This window comes from Culex pipiens, chromosome 1, assembly GCF_016801865.2.
Source record: "Culex pipiens pallens isolate TS chromosome 1, TS_CPP_V2, whole genome shotgun sequence".
Classification (NCBI taxonomy): domain Eukaryota; kingdom Metazoa; phylum Arthropoda; class Insecta; order Diptera; family Culicidae; genus Culex; species Culex pipiens.
Window position 1 is genome coordinate 71,015,534 of NC_068937.1, and position 26,098 is coordinate 71,041,631.

At 33.5% G+C, this 26,098-nt stretch overlaps 1 protein-coding gene across 2 annotated transcripts in view; it reads right to left on the reverse strand.

Moving 5' to 3' along the window:
• LOC120430589 (uncharacterized) overlaps window positions 1-25,646 on the reverse strand; it is a 65,459-nt gene extending 39,813 nt beyond the window's left edge. Inside the window, exons 1-2 of one of the 2 annotated variants that reach the window (XM_039595696.2) lie at window positions 23,002-25,646; window positions 17,067-17,235 (exon numbers count right to left, since the gene is read on the reverse strand). Coding sequence is in view for 1 of the 2 variants with exons in the window: in XM_052709102.1 (XP_052565062.1) it covers window positions 17,067-17,235; window positions 23,002-23,114 (282 nt within the window). In the remaining variant the exon portion in view is untranslated. The remainder of the gene's footprint in view (window positions 1-17,066; window positions 17,236-23,001) is intronic. The other variant, XM_052709102.1, reaches the window with a different exon arrangement.
• Between the last annotated feature and the right edge of the window lie 452 nt (window positions 25,647-26,098).

Genomic DNA, 26,098 nt, shown 5'->3' on the forward strand with positions numbered 1-26,098 from the left:
GAATTTAAGAATTTAAGAATTTAAGAATTTAAGAATTTAAGAATTTAAGAATTTAAGAATTTAAGAATTTAAGAATTTAAGAATTTAAGAATTTAAGAATTTAAGAATTTTAAGAATTTAAGAATTTAAGAATTTAAGAATTTAAGAATTTAAGAATTTAAGAATTTAAGAATTTAAGAATTTAAGAATTTAAGAATTTAAGAATTTAAGAATTTAAGAATTTAAGAATTTAAGAATTTAAGAATTTAAGAATTTAAGAATTTAAGAATTTAAGAATTTAAGAATTTAAGAATTTAAGAATTTAAGAATTTAAGAATTTTTAAGAATTTAAGAATTTAAGAATTTAAGAATTTAAGAATTTAAGAACTTAAGAATTTAAGAATTTAAGCATTAAATATTTAAGAATTTAAGAATTCAGGAATTTAAGAATTTAAGAAATTTAAGAAGTTAAAATTTAAGAATTTAAGAATTTAAGAATTTAAGAATTTAAGAATTTAAGAATTTAAGAATTTAAGAATTTAAGAATTTTATAATTTAAGAATTTAAGAATTTAAGAATTTAAGAATTTAAGAATTTAAGAATTTAAGAATTTAAGAATATTTAAGAATTTAAGAATTTAAGAATTTAAGAATTTAAGAATTTAAGAATTTAAGAATTTAAGAATTTAAGAATTTGAGAATTTAAGAATTTAAGAATTTAAGAATTTAAGAATTTAAGAATTTAAGAATTTAAGAATTTAAGAATTTAAGAATTTAAGAATTTAAGAATTTAAGAATTTAAGAATTTAAGAATTTAAGAATTTAAGAATTTAAGAATTTAAGAATTTAAGAATTTAAGAATTTAAGAATTTAAGAATTTAAGAATTTAAGAATTTAAGAATTTAAGAATTTAAGAATTTAAGAATTTTAAGAATTTATGAATTTAAGATTTAAGAATTTAAGAATTTAAGAATTTAAGAATTTAAGAATTTAAGAATTTAAGAATTTAAGAATTTAAGAATTTAAGAATTTAAGAATTTAAGAATTTAAGAATTTAAGAATTTAAGAATTTAAGAATTTGAAGAATTTAAGAATTTAAGAATTTAAGAATTTAAGAATTTAAGAATTTAAGAATTTAAGAATTTAAGAATTTAAGAATTTAAGAATTTAAGAATTTAAGAATTTAAGAATTTAAGAATTTAAGAATTTAAGAATTTAAGAATTTAAGAATTTAAGAATTTAAGAATTTAAGAATTTAAGAATTTAAGAATTTAAGAATTTAAGAATTTAAGAATTTAAGAATTTAAGAATTTAAGAATTTAAGAATTTAAGAATTTAAGAATTTAAGAATTTAAGAATTTAAGCATTTTAGAATTTAAGAATTTAAGAATTTAAGAATTTAAGAATTTAAGAATTTAAGAATTTAAGAATTTAAGAATTTAAGAATTTAAGAATTTAAGAATTTAAGAATTTAAGAATTTAAGACTTTAAGAATTTAAGAATTTAAGAATTTAAGAATTTAAGAATTTAAGAATTTAAGAATTTAAGAATTTAAGAATTTAAGAATTTAAGAATTTAAGAATTTAAGAATTTAAGAATTTAAGAATTTAAGAATTTAAGAATTTAAGAATTTAAGAATTTAAGAATTTAAGAATTTAAGAATTTATGACTTTAAGAATTTAAGAATTTAAGAATTTAAGAATTTAAGAATTTAAGAATTTAAGAATTTAAGAATTTAAGAATTTAAGAATTTAAGAATTTAAGAATTTAAGAATTTAAGAATTTAAGAATTTAAGAATTTAAGAATTTAAGAATTTAAGAATTTAAGAATTTAAGAATTTAAGAAATTAAGAATTTAAGAATTTAAGAATTTAAGAATTTAAGAATTTAAGAATTTAAGAATTTAAGAATTTAAGAATTTAAGAATTTAAGAATTTAAGAATTTAAGAATTTAAGAATTTAAGAATTTAAGAATTTAAGAATTTAAGAATTTAAGAATTTAAGAATTTAAGAATTTAAGAATTTAAGAATTTAAGAATTTAAGAATTTAAGATTTTAAGAATTTAAGAATTTAAGAATTTAAGAATTTAAGAATTTAAGAATTTAAGAATTTAAGAATTTAAGAATTTAAGAATTTAAGAATTTAAGAATTTAAGAATTTAAGAATTTAAGAATTTAAGAATTTAAGAATTTAAGAATTTAAGAATTTAAGAATTTAAAATTTAAGAATTTCAGAATTTAAGAATTTAAGAATTTAAAAATTTAAGAATTTAAGAATTTAAGAATTTTAGAATTTTAAGAATTTAAGAATTTAAGAATTTAAGAATTTAAGAATTTAAGAATTTAAGAATTTAAGAATTTAAGAATTTAAGAATTTAAGAATTTAAGAATTTAAGAATTTAAGAATTTAAGAATTTAAGAATTTAAGAATTTTAGAATTTAAGAATTTTAGAATTTTAAGAATTTAAGAATTTAAGAATTTAAGAATTTAAGAATTTAAGAATTTAAGAATTTAAGAATTTAAGAATTTAAGAATTTAAGAATTTAAGAATTTAAGAATTTAAGAATTTAAGAATTTAAGAATTTAAGAATTTAAGAATTTAAGAATTTAAGAATTTAAGAATTTAAGAATTTAAGAATTTAAGAATTTAAGAATTTAAGAATTTAAGAATTTAAGAATTTAAGAATTTAATAATTTAAGAATTTAAGAATTTAAGAATTTAAGAATTTAAGAATTTAAGAATTTAAGAATTTAAGAATTTAAGAATTTAAGAATTTAAGAATTTAAGAATTTAAGAATTTAAAATTTAAGAATTTAAGAATTTAAGAATTTAAGAATTTAAGAATTTAAGAATTTAAGAATTTAAGAATTTAAGAATTTAAGAATTTAAGAATTTAAGAATTTAAGAATTTAAGAATTTAAGAATTTAAGAATTTAAGAATTTTAAGAATTTAAGAATTTAAGAATTTAAGAATTTAAGAATTTAAGAATTTAAGAATTTAAGAATTTAAGAATTTAAGAATTTAAGAATTTAAGAATTTAAGAATTTAAGAATTTAAGAATTTAAGAATTTAAGAATTTAAGAATTTAGAAATTAAGAATTTAAGAATTTAAGAATTTAAGAATTTAAGAATTTAAGAATTTAAGAATTTAAGAATTTAAGAATTTAAGAATTTTAGAATTTAAGAATTTAAGAATTTAAGAATTTAAGAATATAATTTTAAGAATTTAAGAATTTAAGAATTTAAGAATTTAAAATTTAAGAATTTAAGAATTTAAGAATTTAAGAATTTAAGAATTTAAGAATTTAAGAATTTAAGAATTTAAGAATTTAAGAATTTAAGAATTTAAGAATTTAAGAATTTAAGAATTTAAGAATTTAAGAATTTAAATTTAAGAATTTAAGAATTTAAGAATTTTAAGAAATTTAGAATTTAAGAATTTAAAAAATTAAGAATTGAAGAATTTAAGGATTTAAGAATCTAAGAATTTAAGAATTTAAGAATTTAAGAATTCAAGAATTTAAGAATTTAAGAATTTAAGAATTTAAGAATTTAAGAATTTAAGAATTTAAGAATTTAAGAATTTAAGAATTTAAGAATTTAAGAATTTAAGAATTTAAGAATTTAAGAATTTAAGAATTTAAGATTTTAAGAATTTAAGAATTTAAGAATTTAAGAATTTAAGAATTTAAGAATTTAAGAATTTAAGAATTTAAGAATTTAAGAATTTAAGAATTTAAGAATTTAAGAATTTAAGAATTTAAGAATTTAAGAATTTAAGAATTTAAGAATTTAAGAATTTAAGAATTTAAGAATTTAAGAATTTAAGAATTTAAGAATTTAAGAATTTAAGAATTTAAGAATTTAAGAATTTAAGAATTTAAGAATTTAAGAATTTAAGAATTTAAGAATTTAAGAATTTAAGAATTTAAGAATTTAAGAATTTAAGAATTTAAGAATTTAAGAATTTAAGAATTTAAGAATTTAAGAATTTAAGAATTTAATAATTTAAGAATTTAAGAATTTAAGAATTTAAGAATTTAAGAATTTAAGAATTTAAGAATTTAAGAATTTAAGAATTTAAGAATTTAAGAATTTAAGAGTTTAAGAATTTAAGAATTTAAGAATTTAAGAATTTAAGAATTTAAGAATTTAAGAATTTAAGAATTTAAGAATTTAAGAATTTAAGAATTTAAGAATTTAAGAATTTAAGAATTTAAGAATGTAAGAATTTAAGAATTTAAGAATTTAAGAATTTAAGAATTTAAGAATTTAAGAATTTAAGAATTTAAGAATTTAAGAATTTAAGAATTTAAGAATTTAAGAATTTAAGAATTTAAGAATTTAAGAATTTCAAGAATTTAAGAATTTAAGAATTTAAGAATTTAAGAATTTAAGAATTTAAGAATTTAAGAATTTAAGAATTTAAGAATTTAAGAATTTAAGAATTTAAGAATTAAGGATTTAAGAATTTAAGAATTTAAGAATTTAAGAATTTAAGAATTTAAGAATTTAAGAATTTAAGAATTTAAGAATTTAAGAATTTAAGAATTTAAGAATTTAAGAATTTAAGAATTTAAGATTTTAAGAATTTAAGAATTTAAGAATTTAAGAATTTAAGAATTTAAGAATTTAAGAATTTAAGAATTTAAGAATTTAAGAATTTAAGAATTTAAGAATTTAAGAATTTAAGAATTTAAGAATTTAAGAATTTAAGAATTTAAGAATTTAAGAATTTAAGAATTTAAGAATTTAAGAATTTAAGAATTTAAGAATTTAAGAATTTAAGAATTTAAGAATTTAAGAATTTAAGAATTTAAGAATTAAGAATTTAAGAATTTAAAGAATTTAAGAATTTAAGAATTTAAGAATTTAAGAATTTAAGAATTTAAGAATTTAAGAATTTAAGAATTTAAGAATTTAAGAATTTAAGAATTTAAGAATTTTAAGAATTTAAGAATTTAAGAATTTAAGAATTTAAGAATTTAAGAATTTAAGAATTTAAGAATTTAAGAATTTAAGAATTTAAGAATTTAAGAATTTAAGAATTTAAGAATTTAAGAATTTAAGAATTTAAGAATTATAGAATTTAAGAATTTAAGAATTTAAGAATTTAAGAATTTAAGAATTTAAGAATTTAAGAATTTAAGAATTTAAGAATTTAAGAATTTAAGAATTTAAGAATTTAAGAATTAAGAATTTAAGAATTTAAGAATTTAAGAATTTAAGAATTTAAGAATTTAAGAATTTAAGAATTTAAGAATTTAAGAATTTAAGAATTTAAGAATTTAAGAATTTAAGAATTTAAGAATTTTAAGAATTTAAGAATTTAAGAATTTTAAGAATTTAAGAATTTAAGAATTTAAGAATTTAAGAATTTAAGATTTTAAGAATTTAAGAATTTAAGAATTTAAGAATTTAAGAATTTAAGAATTTAAGAATTTAAGAATTTAAGAATTTAAGAATTTAAGAATTTAAGAATTTAAGAATTTAAGAATTTAAGAATTTAAGAATTTAAGAATTTAAGAATTTAAGAATTTAAGAATTTAAGAATTTAAGAATTTAAGAATTTAAGAATTTAAGAATTTAAGAATTTAAGAATTTAAGAATTTAAGAATTTAAGAATTTAAGAATTTAAGAATTTAAGAATTTAATAATTTAAGAATTTAAGAATTTAAGAATTTAAGAATTTAAGAATTTAAGAATTTTAAGAATTTAAGAATTTAAGAATTTAAGAATTTAAGAATTTAAGAATTTAAGAATTTAAGAATTTAAGAATTTAAGAATTTAAGAATTTAAGAATTTAAGAATTTAAGAATTTAAGAATTTAAGAATTTAAGAATTTAAGAATTTAAGAATTTAAGAATTTAAGAATTTAAGAATTTAAGAATTTAAGAATTTAAGAATTTAAGAATTTAAGAATTTAAGAATTTAAGAATTTTAAGAATTTAAGAATTTAAGAATTTAAGAATTTAAGAATTTAAGAATTTAAGAATTTAAGAATTTAAGAATTTAAGAATTTAAGAATTTAAGAATTTAAGAATTTAAGAATTTAAAGAATTTAAGAATTTAAGAATTTAAGAATTTAAGAATTTAAGAATTTAAGAATTTAAGAATTTAAGAATTTAAGAATTTAAGAATTTAAGAATTTAAGAATTTAAGAATTTAAGAATTTAAGAATTTAAGAATTTAAGAATTTAAGAATTAAGAAATTTAAGAATTTAAGAATTTAAGAATTTAAGAATTTAAGAATTTAAGAATTTAAGAATTTAAGAATTTAAGAATTTAAGAATTTAAGAATTTAAGAATTTAAGAATTTAAGAATTTAAGAATTTAAGAATTTAAGAATTAAGAATTTAAGAATTTAAGAATTTAAGAATTTAAAATTTAAGAATTTAAGATTTAAACTCTAAACTCCAAACCTCCAAACCTAAGCCTAAACCCTACCTCCAAACCTCCAAACGCCTCCAAACCTCCAAACCTCCAAACCGCCAAACCTCCAAACCGCCAAACCTCCAAACCTCCAAACCTCCAAAACCTCCAAACCTCCAAACCTCCAACCCTCCAAACCTCCAAACCTCCAACCTCCAAACCCTCCAAACCTCCAAACCCCAAACCTCCAAACCTCCAAACCTCCAAACCTCCAAACCTCCAAACCTCCAAACCTCCAAACCTCCAAACCTCCAAACCGCCAAACCTCCAAACCTCCAAAACCTCCAAACCCTCCAAACCTCCAAACCCTCCAAACCCTCCAAACCTCCAAACCTCCAAACCTCCCAAACCTCCAAACCTCCAAACCTCCAAACCTCCAAACCTCCAAACCCTCCAAACCTCCAAACCTCCAAACCTCCAAACCTCCAAACCTCCAAACCCTCCAAACCTCCAAACCTCCAAACCTCCAAACCTCCAAACCTCCAAACCTCCAAACCCTCCAAACCTCCAACCTCCAACCCTCCAAACCTCCAAAACCTCCAAACCTCCAAACCTCCAAACCTCCAAACCCCAAACCTCCAAACCTCCAAACCTCCAAACCTCCAAACCTCCAAACCCTCCAAACCTCCAAACCTCCAAACCTCCAAACCTCCAAACCTCCAAACCTCCAAACCTCCAACCTCAACCTCCAAACCTCCAAACCTCCAAAACCTCCAAACCTCCAAACCTCCAAACCTCCAAACCTCCAAACCTCCAAACCTCCCAAACCTCCAACCTCCAAACCTCCCAAACCTCCAAACCTCCAAACCTCCAAACCTCCAACCCCCAAACCTCCAAACCTCCAAACCTCCAAACCTCCAAACCTCCAAACCTCCAAACCTCCAAACCTCCAAACCTCCAAACCTCCAAACCCTCCAAACCTCCAAACCTCCAAACCTCCAAACCTCCAAACCTCCAAACCTCCAAACCTCCACCTCCAAACCTCCAAACCTCCAAACCTCCAAACCTCCAAACCCTCCAAACCTCCAAACCCTCCAAACCTCCAACCCTCCAAACCTCCAAACCTCCAAACCCTCCAAACCTCCAAACCTCCAAACCCTCCAAAACCTCCAAACCTCCAAACCCTCCAAACCTCCAAACCTCCAAACCCTCCAAACCTCCAAACCTCCAAACCTCCCAAACCTCCAAACCCTCCAAACCTCCAAACCTCCAAACCTCCAAACCTCCAAACCTCCAAACCTCCAAACCTCCAAACCTCCAAACCCTCCAAACCTCCCAAACCTCCAAACCTCCAAACCTCCAAACCCTCCAAACCTCCAAACCTCCAAACCTCCAAACCTCCAAAACCTCCAAACCTCCAAACCTCCAAACCTCCAAACCCTCCAAACCTCCAAACCTCCCAAACCTCCAAACCTCCAAACCTCCAAACCCTCCAAACCTCCAAACCTCCAAACCTCCAAACCCTCCAAACCTCCAAACCTCCAAACCTCCAAACCTCCAAACCTCCAAACCTCCAAACCTCCAAACCTCCAAACCCTCCAAACCCTCCAAACCTCCAAACCTCCAACCCTCCAAACCTCCAAACCCCCAAACCTCCAAACCTCCAAACCTCCAAACCTCCAAACCTCCAAACCCTCCAAACCTCCAAACCTCCAACCCTCCAAACCTCCAAACCTCCAAACCTCCCAAACCTCCAAACCCTCCAAACCTCCAAACCTCCAAACCTCCAAACCTCCAAACCTCCAAACCTCCAAACCTCCAAACCTCCAAACCTCCAAAACCTCCAAACCTCCAAACCTCCAAACCTCCAAACCCCTCCAAACCTCCAAACCTCCAAACCTCCAAACCCTCCAAACCTCCAAACCTCCAAACCTCCAAACCTCCAAACCTCCAAACCTCCAAACCTCCAAACCTCCAAACCTCCAAACCCCAACCTCCAAACCTCCAAACCTCCAAACCTCCAAAACCTCCAAACCTCCAAACCTCCAAACCTCCAAACCTCCAAACCTCCAAACCTCCAAACCCCTCCAAACCTCCAAACCCTCCAAACCTCCAAACCTCCAAACCCTCCAAACCTCCAAACCTCCCAAACCTCCAAACCTCCAAACCTCCAAACCTCCAAACCTCCAAACCCTCCAAACCTCCCAAACCCTCCAAACCTCCAAACCTCCAAACCCTCCAAACCTCCAAACCTCCAAACCCTCCAAACCTCCAAACCCTCCAAACCCCAACCTCCAAACCCTCCAAACCTCCAAACCTCCAAACCCCAACCCTCCAAACCTCCAAACCCTCCAAACCTCCAAACCTCCAAACCCTCCAAACCTCCAAACCTCCAAACCTCCAAACCTCCAAACCCTCCAAACCTCCAAACCCTCCAAACCTCCAAACCCTCCAAACCTCCAAACCTCCAAACCTCCAAACCTCCAAACCTCCAAACCTCCAAACCTCCAAACCTCCAAACCTCCAAACCTCCAAACCCTCCAAACCTCCAAACCTCCAACCTCCAAACCCTCCAAACCTCCAAACCCTCCAAACCCCTCCAAACCTCCAAACCTCCAACCCCACCCTCCAAACCTCCAAACCTCCAAACCTCCAAACCTCCAAACCCTCCAAACCTCCAAACCCTCCAAACCCTCCAAACCTCCAAACCCTCCAAACCCTCCAAACCTCCAAACCCTCCAAACCTCCAAACCTCCAAACCTCCAAACCCTCCAAACCTCCCAACCTCCAAACCTCCAAACCCTCCAAACCTCCAAACCTCCAAACCTCCAAACCCTCCAAACCTCCAAACCCTCCAAACCTCCAAACCCTCCAAACCTCCAAACCTCCAAACCTCCAAACCTCCAAACCTCCAAACCCTCCAAACCTCCAAACCTCCAAACCTCCAAACCTCCAAACCTCCAAACCTCCAAACCTCCAAACCTCCAAACCCTCCAAACCTCCAAACCCTCCAAACCTCCAAACCTCCAAACCCTCCAAACCTCCAAACCCTCCAAACCTCCAAACCTCCAAACCTCCAAACCTCCAAACCTCCAAACCTCCAAACCTCCAAACCTCCAAAACCTCCAAACCTCCAAACCTCCAAACCCTCCAAACCTCCAAACCTCCAAACCTCCAAACCTCCAAACCTCCAAACCTCCAAACCTCCAAACCCTCCCAAACCTCCAAACCTCCAAACCTCCAAACCCCTCCAAACCTCCAAACCTCCAAACCTCCAAACCCTCCAAACCTCCAAACCTCCAACCCTCCAAACCTCCAAACCTCCAAACCTCCAAACCCTCCAAACCCTCCAAACCTCCAAACCTCCAAACCCTCCAAACCTCCAAACCCTCCAAACCCTCCAAACCTCCAAACCCTCCAAACCTCCAAACCTCCCAAACCTCCAACCTCCAAACCCTCCAAACCTCCCAAACCCTCCAAACCTCCCAAACCTCCAAACCTCCAAACCTCCAACCCTCCAAACCCTCCAAACCCTCCAAACCTCCAAACCCTCCAAACCTCCAAACCCTCCCAAACCTCCCAAACCCTCCAAACCTCCAAACCTCCAAACCCTCCAAACCTCCAAACCTCCCAAACCCTCCAAACCTCCCAAACCTCCAAACCTCCAAACCTCCAAACCTCCAAACCTCCAAACCTCCAAACCCTCCAAACCTCCAAACCTCCAAACCTCCCAAACCCTCCCAAACCTCCAAACCCTCCAAACCTCCAAACCCTCCAAACCTCCAAACCCTCCCAAACCTCCAAACCTCCAAACCTCCAAACCCTCCAAACCTCCAAACCCTCCAAACCTCCAAACCTCCAAACCCTCCAAACCCTCCAAACCTCCAAACCTCCAAACCCTCCAAACCTCCAAACCTCCAAACCTCCAAACCCTCCAAACCTCCAAACCTCCAAACCTCCAAACCCTCCAAACCTCCCAACCTCCAAACCCTCCAAACCTCCAAACCTCCAAACCTCCAAACCCTCCAAACCCTCCAAACCTCCAAACCTCCAAACCTCCAAACCTCCAAACCTCCAAACCCTCCAAACCTCCAAACCTCCAACCTCCAAACCTCCCAAACCTCCAAACCCCTCCAAACCTCCAAACCTCCAAACCTCCAAACCTCCAAAACCTCCAAACCTCCACCCCCAAACCTCCAAACCTCTCCGAAAACCTCCTACAATCAACTCCACCCCCACACCACCCCAATTCCCTCACCCTCTCCTCAAACTCCAATTCCCCCTCTCCCTTCAGCCATGCAAACACAATTCAAACAAACCGTCGATAACTCTCTTTAACCCTACAGTACTGCGCACGAGACTTGACAGAACCCCAGCAAGACGCCCCAAAACATGGGGCACCCACTGGTCACCATTAGACTCCTAAATCAGAAGCAACGCAACACAAAAACAACACGAACACAGGCGGAAAAAACTACCAGTAAACAGAACCTAATATCACACAAGGAGCCGCCTTATTACCGCATAACAGAAGCCGATGCCATACCCGCACCACGAACACCAACGGACCGCCAAGTCCAAAACAAAACTTGGATGAGTCCAACGATCCGTTGGAGAAAGTTTCTTATATATGACGTCAGCACTTATTTTTCCGCCTGGACGGGTTCGCACTGGTGATCTCGGAACATATCCGGGATGTAGTAACTTTTTGTTGATGCCTTCTGCGCTCACTCTCCCCTGCGCGATGACGGTCGACACGGCGTTGGTTTGTTTACCTTTTTGCACACGGCCGGTAGACGAACTTCGCGGGTTTTTCGAGGCCGCACTCGAACTGCCACGGCCACGGCCGGCCCTTGGCATGCTGCAGGAGCAAACTCGCGGCTAATCACGGTAAACTACGGCGAAAAAAATCGAAAAAACGATGGAGCACTAAGCAGTTGACTGCTGCTTGCTCTCGTGCGTACACGGAGATGTAGAAGCCATTTTGCATCATTAGTTTGTCCATATAATTTTCCATACAAATTTGGCAGCTGTCCATACAAAAATGATGTATGAAAATTCAAAAATCTGTATCTTTTGAAGGAATTTTTTGATCGATTTGGTGTCTTCGGCAAAGTTGTAGGTATGGATACGGACTACACTGGAAAAAAATGATACACGGTAAAAAAAATTTGGTGATTTTTTTATTTAACTTTTTATCACTAAAACTTGATTTGCAAAAAAACACTATTTTTATTTTTTTTATTTTTTGATATGTTTTAGAGGACATAAAATGCCAACTTTTCAGAAATTTCCAGGTTGTGCAAAAAATCATTGACCGAGTTATGAATTTTTTAATCAATACTGATTTTTTCAAAAAATCGAAATTTTGGTCGCAAAAATTTTTCAACTTCATTTTTCGATGTAAAATCAAATTTGCAATCAAAAAGTACTTTAGTGAAATTTTGATAAAGTGCACCGTTTTCAAGTTATAGCCATATTTAAGTGACTTTTTTGAAAATAGTCGCAGTTTTTCATTTTTTTAAATTAGTGCACATGTTTGCCCACTTTTGAAAAAAATATTTTTGAAAAGCTGAGAAAATTCTCTATATTTTGCTTCTTCGGACTTTGTTGATACGACCTTTAGTTGCTGAGATATTGCAATGCAAAGGTTTAAAAACAGGAAAATTGATGTTTTCTAAGTCTCACCCAAACAGCCCACCATTTTTCAATGTCGATATCTCAGCAACTAATGGTCCGATTTTCAATGTTAATATATGAAACATTTGTGAAATTTTCCGATCTTTTCGAAAAAAATATTTTCAAAATTTTCAAATCAAGACTAACATTTTAAAAGGGCGTAATATTGAATGTTTGGCCCTTTTGAAATGTTAGTCTTGATTTGAAAATTTTGAAAATATTTTTTTCGAAAAGATCGGAAAATTTCACAAATGTTTCATATATTAACATTGAAAATCGGACCATTAGTTGCTGAGATATCGACATTAGAAAATGGTGGGTTGTTTGGGTGAGACTTAGAAAACATCAATTTTCCTGTTTTTAAACCTTTGCATTGCAATATCTCAGCAACTAAAGGTCGTATCAACAAAGTCCGAAGAAGCAAAATATAGAGAATTTTCTCAGCTTTTCAAAAATATTTTTTTCAAAAGTGGGCAAACATGTGCACTAATTTAAAAAAATGAAAAACTGCGACTATTTTCAAAAAAGTCACCTAAAAATGGCTATAACTTGAAAACGGTGCACTTTATCAAAATTTCACTAAAGTACTTTTTGATTGCAAATTTGATTTTACATCGAAAAATGAAGTTGAAAAATTTTTGCGACCAAATTTCGATTTTTTGAAAAAATCAGTATTGATTAAAAAATTCATAACTCGGTCAATGATTTTTTGCACAACCTGGAAATTTCTGAAAAGTTGGCATTTTATGTCCTCTAAAACATATCAAAAAATAAAAAAAATTAAAAATAGTGTTTTTTTGCAAATCAAGTTTTAGTGATAAAAAGTTAAATAAAAAATCACCAAATTTTTTTTACCGTGTATTATTTTTTTCCAGTGTAGTCCGTATCCATACCTACAACTTTGCCGAAGACACCAAATCGATCAAAAAATTCCTTCAAAAGATACAGATTTTTGAATTTTCATACATCATTTTTGTATGGACAGCTGCCAAATTTGTATGGAAAATTATATGGACAAACTAATGATGCAAAATGGCTTCTTTGGGCATACCGAAGGCACCAAAAAAGTTTCAGTCGGATTAAAAAATACAAAAAAAAATCGAATGACCGAAATCCTAAAGAACTGCTCAGGAGTCATCGACTCAGATAGGGATTTCGCTCAAAAATCGCCAAAAAGTCGATTTTTTGGGAGGGTACAAAAATGGAGGGGGTGGTCCGATTTGGATGAAATTCGGGATTTTTGCATGTTTGGATAGTATCAACAGCTCTGCCAAATTTGAGCAGAATCAGCATTTGCAGAATTTTCACATTTGCATTTTTTCTTGCACACTTTAGGTGGAATGACCCGTATGTGGAAAACCACAGGAATACCAAAATCTGATGTTCCAAGGGCATGAGAATAAAATAAAACCATGGCAATACTAAGTTTTGGTATTCAAGCAATGTTACAAAATCCAGAATACCTCTACTTGGTATTGGAATGGTTTTATTTTGTGGTATTATTTTAACCTTAGAATAACATGGTTTGGTATTGTTGTGGTTGTGCCCTTCCACATACAAGATTTTGGTATGATTTCATGGTATTTTACGATTTATCATTGGGCAGCCAAGGGCACATTTTGGTCCCTGTTATTTGCCCAAGTAATACCAAAATTTGGTACTCCTGTGTTATTTACCCTGCTCAGGTGTGGCTGAGCTACTCTCGTAGAGAAAAATGAGCGTGGAGAACTTATTCCGCATGCGTCTTTAAACGCTTTGGAGTATAAAAGCTTAAGTTAGACTGGTTGCAACGCGGCTCTACTTTGTTCTAGCTGTTTCATTTTTCAAATAGAACTGAAACAGACCACCCGCAACGCGGAGTTGCAGTTTTATTTTTCGAGCAGTATTTTGAAACCGTTTCAAAAAAAATCAGATATATAGAGATATCCACGTATTCTTACACACACACTATGATGCTGTGTTGATAATCATACGCACACAATTAAAAGCATTTTTTTGAAACAACATTTAGATCAGCGCGTTGCGAGCACCGTGTTCTAGTTTCATTTCCGCCAGTTCTAAAAATGTAAAACTGCTCGCAGTTTGAAACAATTATAAAACTTCGCGCTGCAGACAGTCTTAGAGTAAGAATCGAGGTTCAGTCTCGTTTGTTTGTAAGTGCTACGATGCACAGATGCAATTCTACCAACGAACCACGGGCACATCTCAGAAACTCGATGTAATATTAAAATAAGTTGAAAACAAAAAAACTTGGAATATATTTTGAAGTGTAAACAATTATTTAGTACTGTGCTAAATAATGGACATGATAGAAATTCCAGTAATAAATAGACATAAGGTACCTATTCCGTTTTAGAATTACAATTAAGTTGACTGGGTGTCATCTTCATGTTTTTGAGAACATTAAGAGCGAGTCCACGAGCAAAGCATACCCATCTCGCATCGACCTCACACAGCTAAAAAAGTAGTAATCCAGCTGCGTGTAAAAGGCCTGGGTGTAAAATAAATATTGCATTATTTTATGCAATTTTATGTGATTTTACACCCTGAAATATGTAGCCCATCAGTATGGGAAACCTACTTGACCGAAATGTCAAGCTCATATATGCGTTTATCCTTTCAGATTTTCATCGGTCTGATGGCCGAGTGGGCTAAGGCGCCAGTCCTTACTGTTGGTGCTGGGTTTGAATCCCGTCGGTTGCAACTTTTTTTGTGTGTTGCAAAAATTGTACATGCAGTGTGTAATATTAAGTGTTTATTTTGACGAAGGTGATGTGCATGCTTTTGCATGCGATTTTACCATTGGATTTTTTGCTGTGCACCAATCTGCCGGAAATTTTCAGGGGTTGTTTGTACATATAAAACTAGCATCTGGCCAAAATATGAGCACTCTAGGCCAACGGGAAGTGGGGAAATCGGGACACAACGTTTGAAGGTTCAAAAACGTCAAAAATCTTTAAAAGGCTGTAACTTTGGCAAAACTCAATTTAATTTCAAAATTCAAAATGCATCTGAAAGAGCTTACAAAATGCAACAAAAGGCAGGGAGAAACATCCCAATTGGTTAAATCTAAAGGGAGTTATTGGCCTTTTAGTGAAAAAATAGCATAATTTTCGAACTCAAATAAAAAAGTGTTCCATCTAGGTATCAACTCGGTTCGACCTGCAGCTTGTAGAGGACATCTGGGACTACCATCTGAGACTGAGAACGCTTTGGGTAAGGCAGTTTAACATATTAAATAGACACTTTTACTTTTAGTGAATTTTTTAGTTGTAAATTTTTGCTCGGGGGACCCCTTAGATCCCATTTACTGGTGAAAATTTTATCATATTCGTGTTCCTGAGACAATTTCACAGAAGAAACATGCATACAAATGTTTATTTTCATCCATTTTGACCCTTTAAAAAATGAAAGTTAAATAAATCTTCGATTCACATTTATTGAAAATCAAGTTCGTTTCCAAGGATCCTAGATGACACCAGAAAAAAACCAGCTTCTTAATTTTTTTTATCTTTCATTTTTTCAAAAAAAAAATCAAATTATTCGCTCTACAGCATTGCCTTGGCGTTCTCGATTGCGAGATTCCTACTCGAAACTAGGTGTCCGAAGGCTTGATTGTTGAGGCAATTGCAAACCTCTTTTTACACCTTAGAATCCATCCACCCCGGGATTCGAACTGACGACCTTTGGATTGTGAGTCCAACTGCCAACCAGCGACTCAACCGAGGCAGGATCCAGGGAGACGACTCCTACACCTGGACTGAGCTAACGACCTAACCTTTTTTCTTAGGTTAGTCCGGGGCCAACATTTACTTCCCGTCCGACGGAAGGCGTGATCAGGCAAATCTCGTCTCGAAAAATGCCACCGGGCCTTCTGGGATCGAACCCAGGCCGACTGGGTGAGAGGCAATCACGCTTGCCCCTACACCACGGGCCCCGGCTTTCATTTTTTAAAGGGTTAAAATTGGTGAAAATAAACATTTTTATGCATGTTTCTTCTGTGAAATTTTCCAGGAACACGAATATGATAAAATTTTCACCAGAAAATTGGATCTAATGGGTCCCCCGAGCAAAAATTTACATCTAAAAAATTCACTAAAAGTAAAAGTGTCTATTTAATATGTTAAACTGCCTTCCCCAAAGCGTTCTCAAACTCAGATGGTAGTCCCAGATGTCCCCTACAAGCTGCAGGTCGAACTGAGTTGATATCTGGATGGAACACTTTTTTATTTGAGTTCGAAAATTATGCTATTTTTTCACTAAAATGCCAATAACTCCCTTTAGATTTAACCAATTGGGATGCTTCTCCCTGCATTTTGTTGCATTTTTTCAGCTCTTTCAGATGCATTTTGAATTTTGAAATTAAATTGAGTTTTGCCAAAGTTACAGCCTTTTAAAGATTTTTGACGTTTTTGAACCTTCAAACTTTGTGTCCCGATTTGCCCCACTTCCCGTTGACCTAGAGTGCTCATATTCTGGCCAGATGCTAGTTTTATATGTACAAACAACCCCTGAAAATTTCAGGCAAATGGTGAGGTCCAAACGACGTCCCATACAAAGGGGTATGCCCTGTTCGTGGACTCGCTCTTAAAAGTTCACCGTAAGATACTATTTTCTGCCTGGAGAAACTGCTGTATGATAAATAAAAAATCGCTTTGTGATATCGTGTTAATGTGTTTTTCTATATCTTCCTTGTGCAATTGCTGTATATATAAATACGAGCTAAGTTGGTCAAGTGAAAACAATGGTTTCAGGAAAATTCCTAGGTAAGTTTTCAAAAACTAGCAAGAGCCACTGTGACCTTCAGTACGATTTTTTTTTGAGCCTTTTCATTCGAGCAGTTTTTTCTTTTTTCTACAATGTATTCCTTATGGGAGAACTGTCATTTTTACCACTCGAATCGGGTGCTCAATCTTAATTATTTTAGAAATAGGGTTTTCGTAAACAGATCTAAAGCCGATTTATTTAGAAATGGCTCTTGCGACATTTTGAAAACATATCCGAGAGTTTGTTTAATATAATAACGAATATTACCTCCGAACAAGCGATGCATTCAGCGAATTTTTCACTGGCTGTTATAAGATAACTGAACAGCGCGATATTTCCTCGGATTGAATGTGGTATGATTCCTAACATTTCTTCTGGAATATCCCCATGATCATCCGTTGTATTTGAAATGTTGTAGTATGCAGGTACAGAATCCCTGGAGATAATGATTATTTATTATCATCAATCATTCATATTTAACTTAAATTCTCTCTTCTTTAAGGAAAAACACTTTTGATTGTATACGGGTCATTTTGCGCCAACTGGCACACCACTCGAAATGCACTTTCTCTGATCAAGCTCAAATTAGGTGGAGCTATTGATACTATCAAAACATGTAAGAATCTCGATTTTGAACCAATTTGGACCATCCCTTATTTTTTGGTACCGCCCCAAAGTTTTGCGATTTTCCTATTTTAAAAAAACTCTTTTTTCAAATGGCCATATCTCGGAAACAAAAAAAGATAGAGCAAAACTTGACAGTTATTTTTAAAGGAAATTTTCGAATTGTTTGTGTGTACAGTTGAGGCGAAATGACCCATACGCATGTTCAAACATTCTAAAAACCAGGGCTGCGGAGTCGGGTCATATTTCAAGCGACTCCAACTCCGGCTTTCTGAGATTAGCCGACTCCGACTCCGACTCCGGCTTTCAGTACCAACCGACTCCGACTCCGAATCCAACTCCGGCCTACCAACTATATATAGTTTGTAAGTAAGGTTTTTGTCAAAAGCAAGTCCAAGATATTTCACTTGATCCTCCCACTTTAAATTTACCTCATTTATCTTTATAATCTTTATGTGCTCAGGAATACCAAAATCTGATTTTCCAAGGGCACGGGAATACCTAAAAATAAAACCATGGCAATACCAAGTTTTGGTATTCAAGCAATGTTCAAAAATCCAGAAGACCTCAACTTGGTATTGAAATGGTTTTATTTTGTGGTATTCTTTTACCTTTGGAATAACATGGTTTGGTATTGTTGTGCCCTTCCACATACAAGACCTTGGTATGATTTCATGTTATTTTACAGGGGGCAGCGAAGAAGCCGCCATCTTGGAAGTTCAGATAACAAACACTGAGAATCAGTATTATACATATTACTTTGGTAACACGAAGTGTGTTGTCCCGGTTAAACTCAAAAGTCCCATGCAAATGTGTTTTGTGTTTTCGTTTGAATTGCGGGAAATTTGAAAATCAAAAACCCAAACAATGATTTGTTATGGGCTACCATTTGACAGCTACCCAAGTAACCACAAGCACTAAATTGAAGTATTTATTCAGTACTAAATCAGCACTCGAATGTTTTGAAGTAGTAAATAAGCTTTGCGAATGCCTCAAAGTACCAAGACTTTGCAGCATTACAACAGGCATTAAATCACCATTTACGACCTTGAAAATGTGCTTCAAAGCATTTGAAGTAACCCAAGTAACCACAAGCACTAAATTGAAGTATTAATTCAGTACTAAATCAGCACTCGAATGTTTTGAAGTAGTAAATAAGCTTTGCGAATGCCTCAAAGTACCAAAACTTTGCAGCATTACAACTGGCATTAAATCACCATTTACGACCTTGAAAATGTGCTTCAAAGCATTTGATGTTTATCAACACAGTAACCCTTCTATACGGGAAACATTTCAGCCAAGCACGCTGTTATTGACTTTAATCCTCCTCCCGTCAATACCGTTCTAATAAGCTGCGGGCTAAGGCCAGTTCCCCAGAGTGCATAAGTTATAATTTTGCTGAACTGGGTTCCATTCCCGCGGATTGAAGTGTTTTTTTTGTTTTTTTTTTTTTGTGTGGAAAACTGCAGCCTGTAATTAAGCCAAATTTTTCAAAACCTGTGTCCAAAGGACAATGGACATTATCAAAAGTTCTCTAGTAAATTTAGTTACTTTTCTTACAAGCAATAAGCTGCATTTCCGAAGCCTTTATGCCAGTACATGTTCCCTAATAACCTCAAGCTTTCCGTAATTGATTGCACTGCACTTACTGGCTGGCCGCAATTTGCTGTGTGACTCGTAAATAATTTCCGTCCAACGAAATGACAACGGGTTTTTCTCAGAAACTCGAAACAGCAGAAAGAAAGTCTTCCTTAATATTCGATTAAAACTTTCAAAACAAACACTCATTTCAGAATACATCAGTTGGCTGGCGCGCATCCTGGAGATCGACGAGAAAAATGCAAGAATAACATCAAAGTGTCACACTCACACATGAAACGCAACAGGAGAAAAAAAAAACAAAGGAGGCCCACCACCAAGTGTGCGGAGCAGCTAGCTGTCCTTTTTTTTCCCCCAGCCTTGACGTCGATAAAGCAGTTTTTTTGTTCGAGCTTTCGGTGAGGCATTAAATCGGCATCACTGTGCGCCACTTGAAATATTTCTCAAGGGAAAAGTGCTGATTAAATGTTTTGAAGCATTATTTGCTGGTATTAAATGCCAATATAATGCTGATTTAATGCCGCTATTTAGTGCCTCGCGGTTACTTGGGTAGTGCTTTTGTTTTGGGCATTGTGGGCTCTCATTTGACAACCGTGCTAATGTCGACTGTTGCCAGTTTGCTTTGGTCTTTTACCTTTGGAATAACATGGTTTGGTATTGTTGTGCCCTTCCACATACAAGACCTTGGTATGATTTCATGTTATTTTACAGGGGGCAGCGAAGAAGCCGCCATCTTGGAAGTTCAGATAACAAACACTGAGAATCAGTATTATACATATTACTTTGGTAACACGAAGTGTGTTGTCCCGGTTAAACTCAAAAGTCCCATGCAAATGTGTTTTGTGTTTTCGTTTGAATTGCGGGAAATTTGAAAATCAAAAACCCAAACAATGATTTGTTATGGGCTACCATTTGACAGCTACCCAAGTAACCACAAGCACTAAATTGAAGTATTTATTCAGTACTAAATCAGCACTCGAATGTTTTGAAGTAGTAAATAAGCTTTGCGAATGCCTCAAAGTACCAAGACTTTGCAGCATTACAACAGGCATTAAATCACCATTTACGACCTTGAAAATGTGCTTCAAAGCATTTGAAGTAACCCAAGTAACCACAAGCACTAAATTGAAGTATTAATTCAGTACTAAATCAGCACTCGAATGTTTTGAAGTAGTAAATAAGCTTTGCGAATGCCTCAAAGTACCAAAACTTTGCAGCATTACAACTGGCATTAAATCACCATTTACGACCTTGAAAATGTGCTTCAAAGCATTTGATGTTTATCAACAAAGTAACCCATCGATACGGGAAACATTTCAGCCAGACACGCTCTTATTGACTTTGATCCTTCTCCCGTCATACCGTTCTAATAAGCGTGCGGGCTAAGGCGCAGTTCCCCCAGTGTGCATAAGTTATAATTTTGCGTGAACTGGGTTCAATTCCCGCCGATTGAAGTGTTGTTTTTTTGTTTTTTTTTTTTTGTGTGGAAAACTGCAGCCTGTAATTAAGCCAAATTTTTCAAAACATATGTCCAAAGGACAAAGGACATTATCAAAAGTTCTCTGGTAAATTTAGTTACTTTTCTTACAAGCAATAAGCTGCTTTCCGGAAGCCTTTAGCCAGTACTTGTCCCTAATAACCTCAAGCTTTCCGTAATTGATTGCACTGCACTTACTGGCTGGCCGCAATTTGCTGTGTGACTCGTAAATAATTTCCGTCCAACGAAATGACAACGGGTTTTTCTCAGAAACTCGAAACAGCAGAAAGAAAGTCTTCCTTAATATTCGATTAAAACTTTCAAAACAAACACTCATTTCAGAATACATCAGTTGGCTGGCGCGCATCCTGGAGATCGACGAGAAAAATGCAAGAATAACATCAAAGTGTCACACTCACACATGAAACGCAACAGGAGAAAAAAAAACAAAGGAGGCCCACCACCAAGTGTGCGGAGCAGCTAGCTGTCCTTTTTTTTTCCCCCAGCCTTGACGTCGATAAAGCAGTTTTTTTGTTCGAGCTTTCGGTGAGGCATTAAATCGGCATCACTGTGCGCCACTTGAAATATTTCTCAAGGGAAAAGTGCTGATTAAATGTTTTGAAGCATTATTTGCTGGTATTAAATGCCAATATAATGCTGATTTAATGCCGCTATTTAGTGCCTCGCGGTTACTTGGGTAGTGCTTTTGTTTTGGGCATTGTGGGCTCTCATTTGACAACCGTGCTAATGTCGACTGTTGCCAGTTTGCTTTGGTCGGAATAGGGCCCCCGGTATATTACCATCTATTACTGGGCAACCAAGGGCACATTTTGGTCCCTGTTATTTGCCCAAGTAATACCAAAATTTGGTATTCCCGTGTTATTTACCCCTGCTCGGGTTGCCCCATCGTTGAACTTCCACGCATAATTGTCCCACCAATCACGAAATTATGAGTTTAACGAAGCATTTTATCTTGTTTACCTGTTTACCTGCAAGATGATTACCAATAAGGGTGATAAAATATTATCAGAAGTGATTAGGGACATGTAGGGCGAATAGGGACCCACGGGACAATTATGCGTAGAAACACAAAAAACGGTCGAAAAATTTCAATAACGTTTTTCTCAGTTGCCCTTTTTTGAACATGGGACAATTATGCGTAGAACGGCAGTATAGCCATGACAAGCTAGTAGTCAAAAGTACAGCTTGTCTAGGGGAAACAGATTAACCAATGTTTGACAATGTTTGTGCTGATTTTTTTGGCATCGGCTAATTTGTTCCCCCTAGTCAAAAGTAATTCTATTAGAGCAGATGTCAAGTGGATGACCACGAGATGTCCCGATGCTATGGCGATAGTCGTGACTGAGATGCGTTGATATACTCAAAATCAATTTTAACCTTAAAAGGGTAATTTCTATCGGTTTCGTGGTACCTTTTTGAAAGGGGTAGGGAGGAGTGTACAATTCTATACTTTTATTAGATAAGGCCCAAAAAGAAACGTAGTGATTATTGCATTCGATCGTAATATTACGATCGTAATTTCTCGACTCACGATCGAGATTTCTAGATATTAAGATTACGACTTACCATCGACAAATCTCGATCTACCATCGACAAATCTCGATCTACCATCGACAAATTACGATCGTAATTTGACTATTGAGAAATCTCAAATTTTTTAAAAAATTTAAAAATTTTGAAATTTTGGAAATTTTTTGATTTTTTTAAAAAAAATTGAATTTTTTAAAATTTTTAAAGTTTTAAAAAAATTGAAATTTTGAAATTTTTAAAAAATTTAAAAATTTTAAAATTTTGAAAAGTTTTTGAAATTTATTTTTTTTTTGAAATTTTTAATATTTATGATATTTTTGAAATTTTTAAAATTTTTGAAATTCTTTAAATTTTAGAATTTTTTAAAATTTTTGAAATTTTGAAATAACTTGAATTTTGTGTTATAATATCGAGATTTTCTCGATCGTCAGTCGTAATTTGTCAATGGTAGGGGAACTATACCCTTTTTCAGCCTATTTCTATTATCGGCCTATCAGCACTTTGATCATGAATTACAGCTTTCATAAAGTGTTTTTGTCTGTTCCAAAGTAATAAATAGCTCAAACAAAAGTAAGCAAACAACTCCCCATTGTTGAAACATATAAAAATGTTGATTTAATAGCGAAAAACGGCAAAAGTGATGAGAATTGGTCGAACGGCTTAGAGTGATTAAAATGGGTATATTTCCCCTAGATCGAGAAATTACGATCGAATGATCTCAGTCTACTATCGACAAATTACGACTTACCATCGACAAATTACGATCGAGAAATCTCGAACGTGAGTCGAGAAATTACGATCGTAATATTACGATCGAATGCAATAATCACCACGAAAATGTTACCAAAATTCACCCCCACACACCTTATGTCAGTGTCCTTTGGAGTAAGTGGGATACATTTTTTTAGTAGGTTTTATACAAAAATCCAGAATTGTAGCAAATAAGTTTACCTGTGTTTGTGTTGCAGTAAAGATATTGTTAGCTCAACAGCTAAGCTCGACGCAATGTAAGATACTGCAGGACGCGTTACGGTGCATTGTTGATCAAGTGTACGGTCTTTCATGGACTGGAAAGAAAGTTTTTTTTGTATTGAAATTAAAAAAATGTATAAATTTTAATTCAATTCAAACTAAAGCAATGTTCACCCAAAGTTGGGCTGCGCCATCCGCGAGAATATAGAACACGATCTGGTAAGGTACTGTGAACGGACACACCGAGCAGGGGTAAATAACACGGGAATACCAAATTTTGGTATTACTTGGGCAAATTACAGGGACCAAAATGTGCCCTTGGTTGCCCAGTAATAGATGGTAAAATAATACCTCAAAATAAAACCATTTCAATACCAAGTTGAGGTCTTCTGGATTTTTGAACAATGCTTGAATACCAATACTTGGTATTGCCATGGTTTTATTTTTAGGTATTCCCGCGACCTTGGAAAATCAGATTTTGGTATTCCTGTGGTCTTTCACATACATGATTTTGGTATGATTTCATTGTATTTTATCATCTATTTACTGGGCAACCAAGAGCACATTTTGGTCGCTGGTATTTGCACAAGTAATACCAAAATTTGGTATTTTCATGCCATTTTTTAGTGCAGCAGTTGCAGTTAGTGAAAAAAACGGAAATGATCCATATGCAAAGCCAAATCTACTCACCTGATGATTCCATGTACCAAAATAATACCAAAATGTGCCATCCTGACTTTGAAAAATTTCCACAATTTCAAGCCATTTCTTTAAGGGGTATATCAAAAATGTTTAAAATCAAGTTTGAAATTTCCGGTTTTCAATAAAAGCATTCGCTTTGAGACATCATTTTAGCGCAAAATTATTTTGTCAAAATTGGTCAAAATTTTCCCACAGTTTCAGAGGAATTTGATAAAACACTTCAATACCAAAATAATACAAAAATGTGTCATCCTGACTTTGAAAATTTTCCACAATTTCAAGTAATTTCTTTAGGAGGTATATCAAAAATGTTTAAAATCAAGTTTGAGGTTTGAGGGTCCAGGAATACCAAAATTTAGTATTGATATCAGAGAAAGGTATTATTACGTATTTCCCTTGTTATTTACTCATGCTCGGGACAGAGGATAATTCCCGAGATTAGCGAGAGCGTTATTTTCATAGGTTCATTTTCAAAACAGTTCATCAACCAAAAAAAAAGTGGCGATATCGAGACTCGAACCCAAAACCTTCGACATATCAAACCGCGCCTTTTCCGTATCGGCAACCAAAGTTCGATGACCATGAGGTGGTCATTTGCCAATATAATCCACTCAATGGGATAAACTGTCATGCTTTTACAGGCTAAAAAATATACAGAAAATACAAAAATATGAATTTTTATTTTAAATTTAGGTTTTTTTCAACTTTGTCAATGAAGTACTTTTTTATGTGCATTTGTGCGATCTGAAAATTTTCCAGCTTAAAATTTGAACCATGTCCTAACTTGTCTCCAAATTTCAAAGTGCACAAATGTGCACTTTTTGAGTTATGCCATTTTAAACATTTTGATTCATGCAAAAAAATAATGATTTCGCGTACACGCTTGGTTAAAAGCACATTATTTACCTGTTGCTGCAGAAATGAAGTACCTGCTATGTATGTTTTAAAATTGATTTGATATTCATGACTGTTGGTACTTAGGTACGTTTTATAAAATTCAAAATACCTTTGCTAAGTATTTTACAGAAACAATTCTTCGAATATTCATATCAGTTAGTTGTTGTGTTCTTTTGAAAATATGGATAGTTATACCGTAGTGTCCCTCTACGATATAACGAAGCACTAGTCTGAATACGTGCACCCAACTGGCAGTCGCATAATTATGATGCATGGCGGAATTAAAGTATATCAGAATCTGCATGAAATCTGTCCTCATGCATTTTATGCGATATAGGGGTATGACATTTTTGCCCGTTACCGACAATTATCGACATTACCGACGGCTTTTTGATTGTATTTCACAATAAAAAACACTTAGCTGAACGAGGATTGAACCACCAACTTCTTGGTTATTGATCCGACACGCTACCACCGCGCCATGGACACTAGATGAAAAGTGAGTGAAAGAGCACCAACATATGCTTCTCTTTGGAGTGTTGCTCGGGGACGGGCCAGCATTATATGTGTTGGTGAGAACTGCAGATCGCTGACATGTTTACACGCGGGCAAAAATGATCTACGGGCTTGCTGCAAAAAAATGTTATAAAATGTGACATTTTCTGCAGCAAATCCAATGTTGCAGATTTTGAGATATATTTTTCCTTTGGGTGTAGCTCTGTCTATTTGATGCACGGAATGGCGGCTTATGCTATGTTATAGTTTCTGGTTTACTTTCAACCCCCCTCCCCTTCCTCTTGAGTTAAAATCCACCTCTCTTTGAAGACCCCCCCCCCCTCCTTCCCCACCAAATAAAAAACGGTGTTTGTGGTGTTTTAGAATTTAAGACAGTTTATGGTACTTCTTCTATGGGCTTTTGTAAACCTCGTTTTAAAGCTACAGAACAACATGCGTAGTTTTTCCCTGAGTTGATCATGGGATGGTTCTGCAATGTTGTAATTCTTACAAATATACTCGAAAGCAGTTCTCACACCCAAAGGAAAAATATATCTCAAAATCTGCAACAGTGGATTTGCTGCAGAAAATGTCACATTTTATAACATTTTTTGCAGCAAGCCCGTAGATCATTTTTGCCCGCTTTAAAAAATTTCAGCGATCTGCAGTTCTCACCAACACATATAATGCTGGCCCGTCCCCGAGCAATACTCCAAAGAGAAGCATATGTTGGTGCTCTTTCACTCACATTTCATCAAGCGCCCATGGCGCGGTGGTAGCGTGTCGGATCAGCAATCTAGAAGTTGATGGTTCAATCCTCGTTCTGTTAAAAGTTTTTTTTGGTGAAATACAACCAAAAAGGCGTCGGTAATGTCGATAATTGTCGGTAACGGGAAAAAATGTCATACCCCTATATCGCAAAAAATGCATGAGGACAGTTTTCATGCAGATTCTGATATACTTTCATGCCGCCATGCATCAC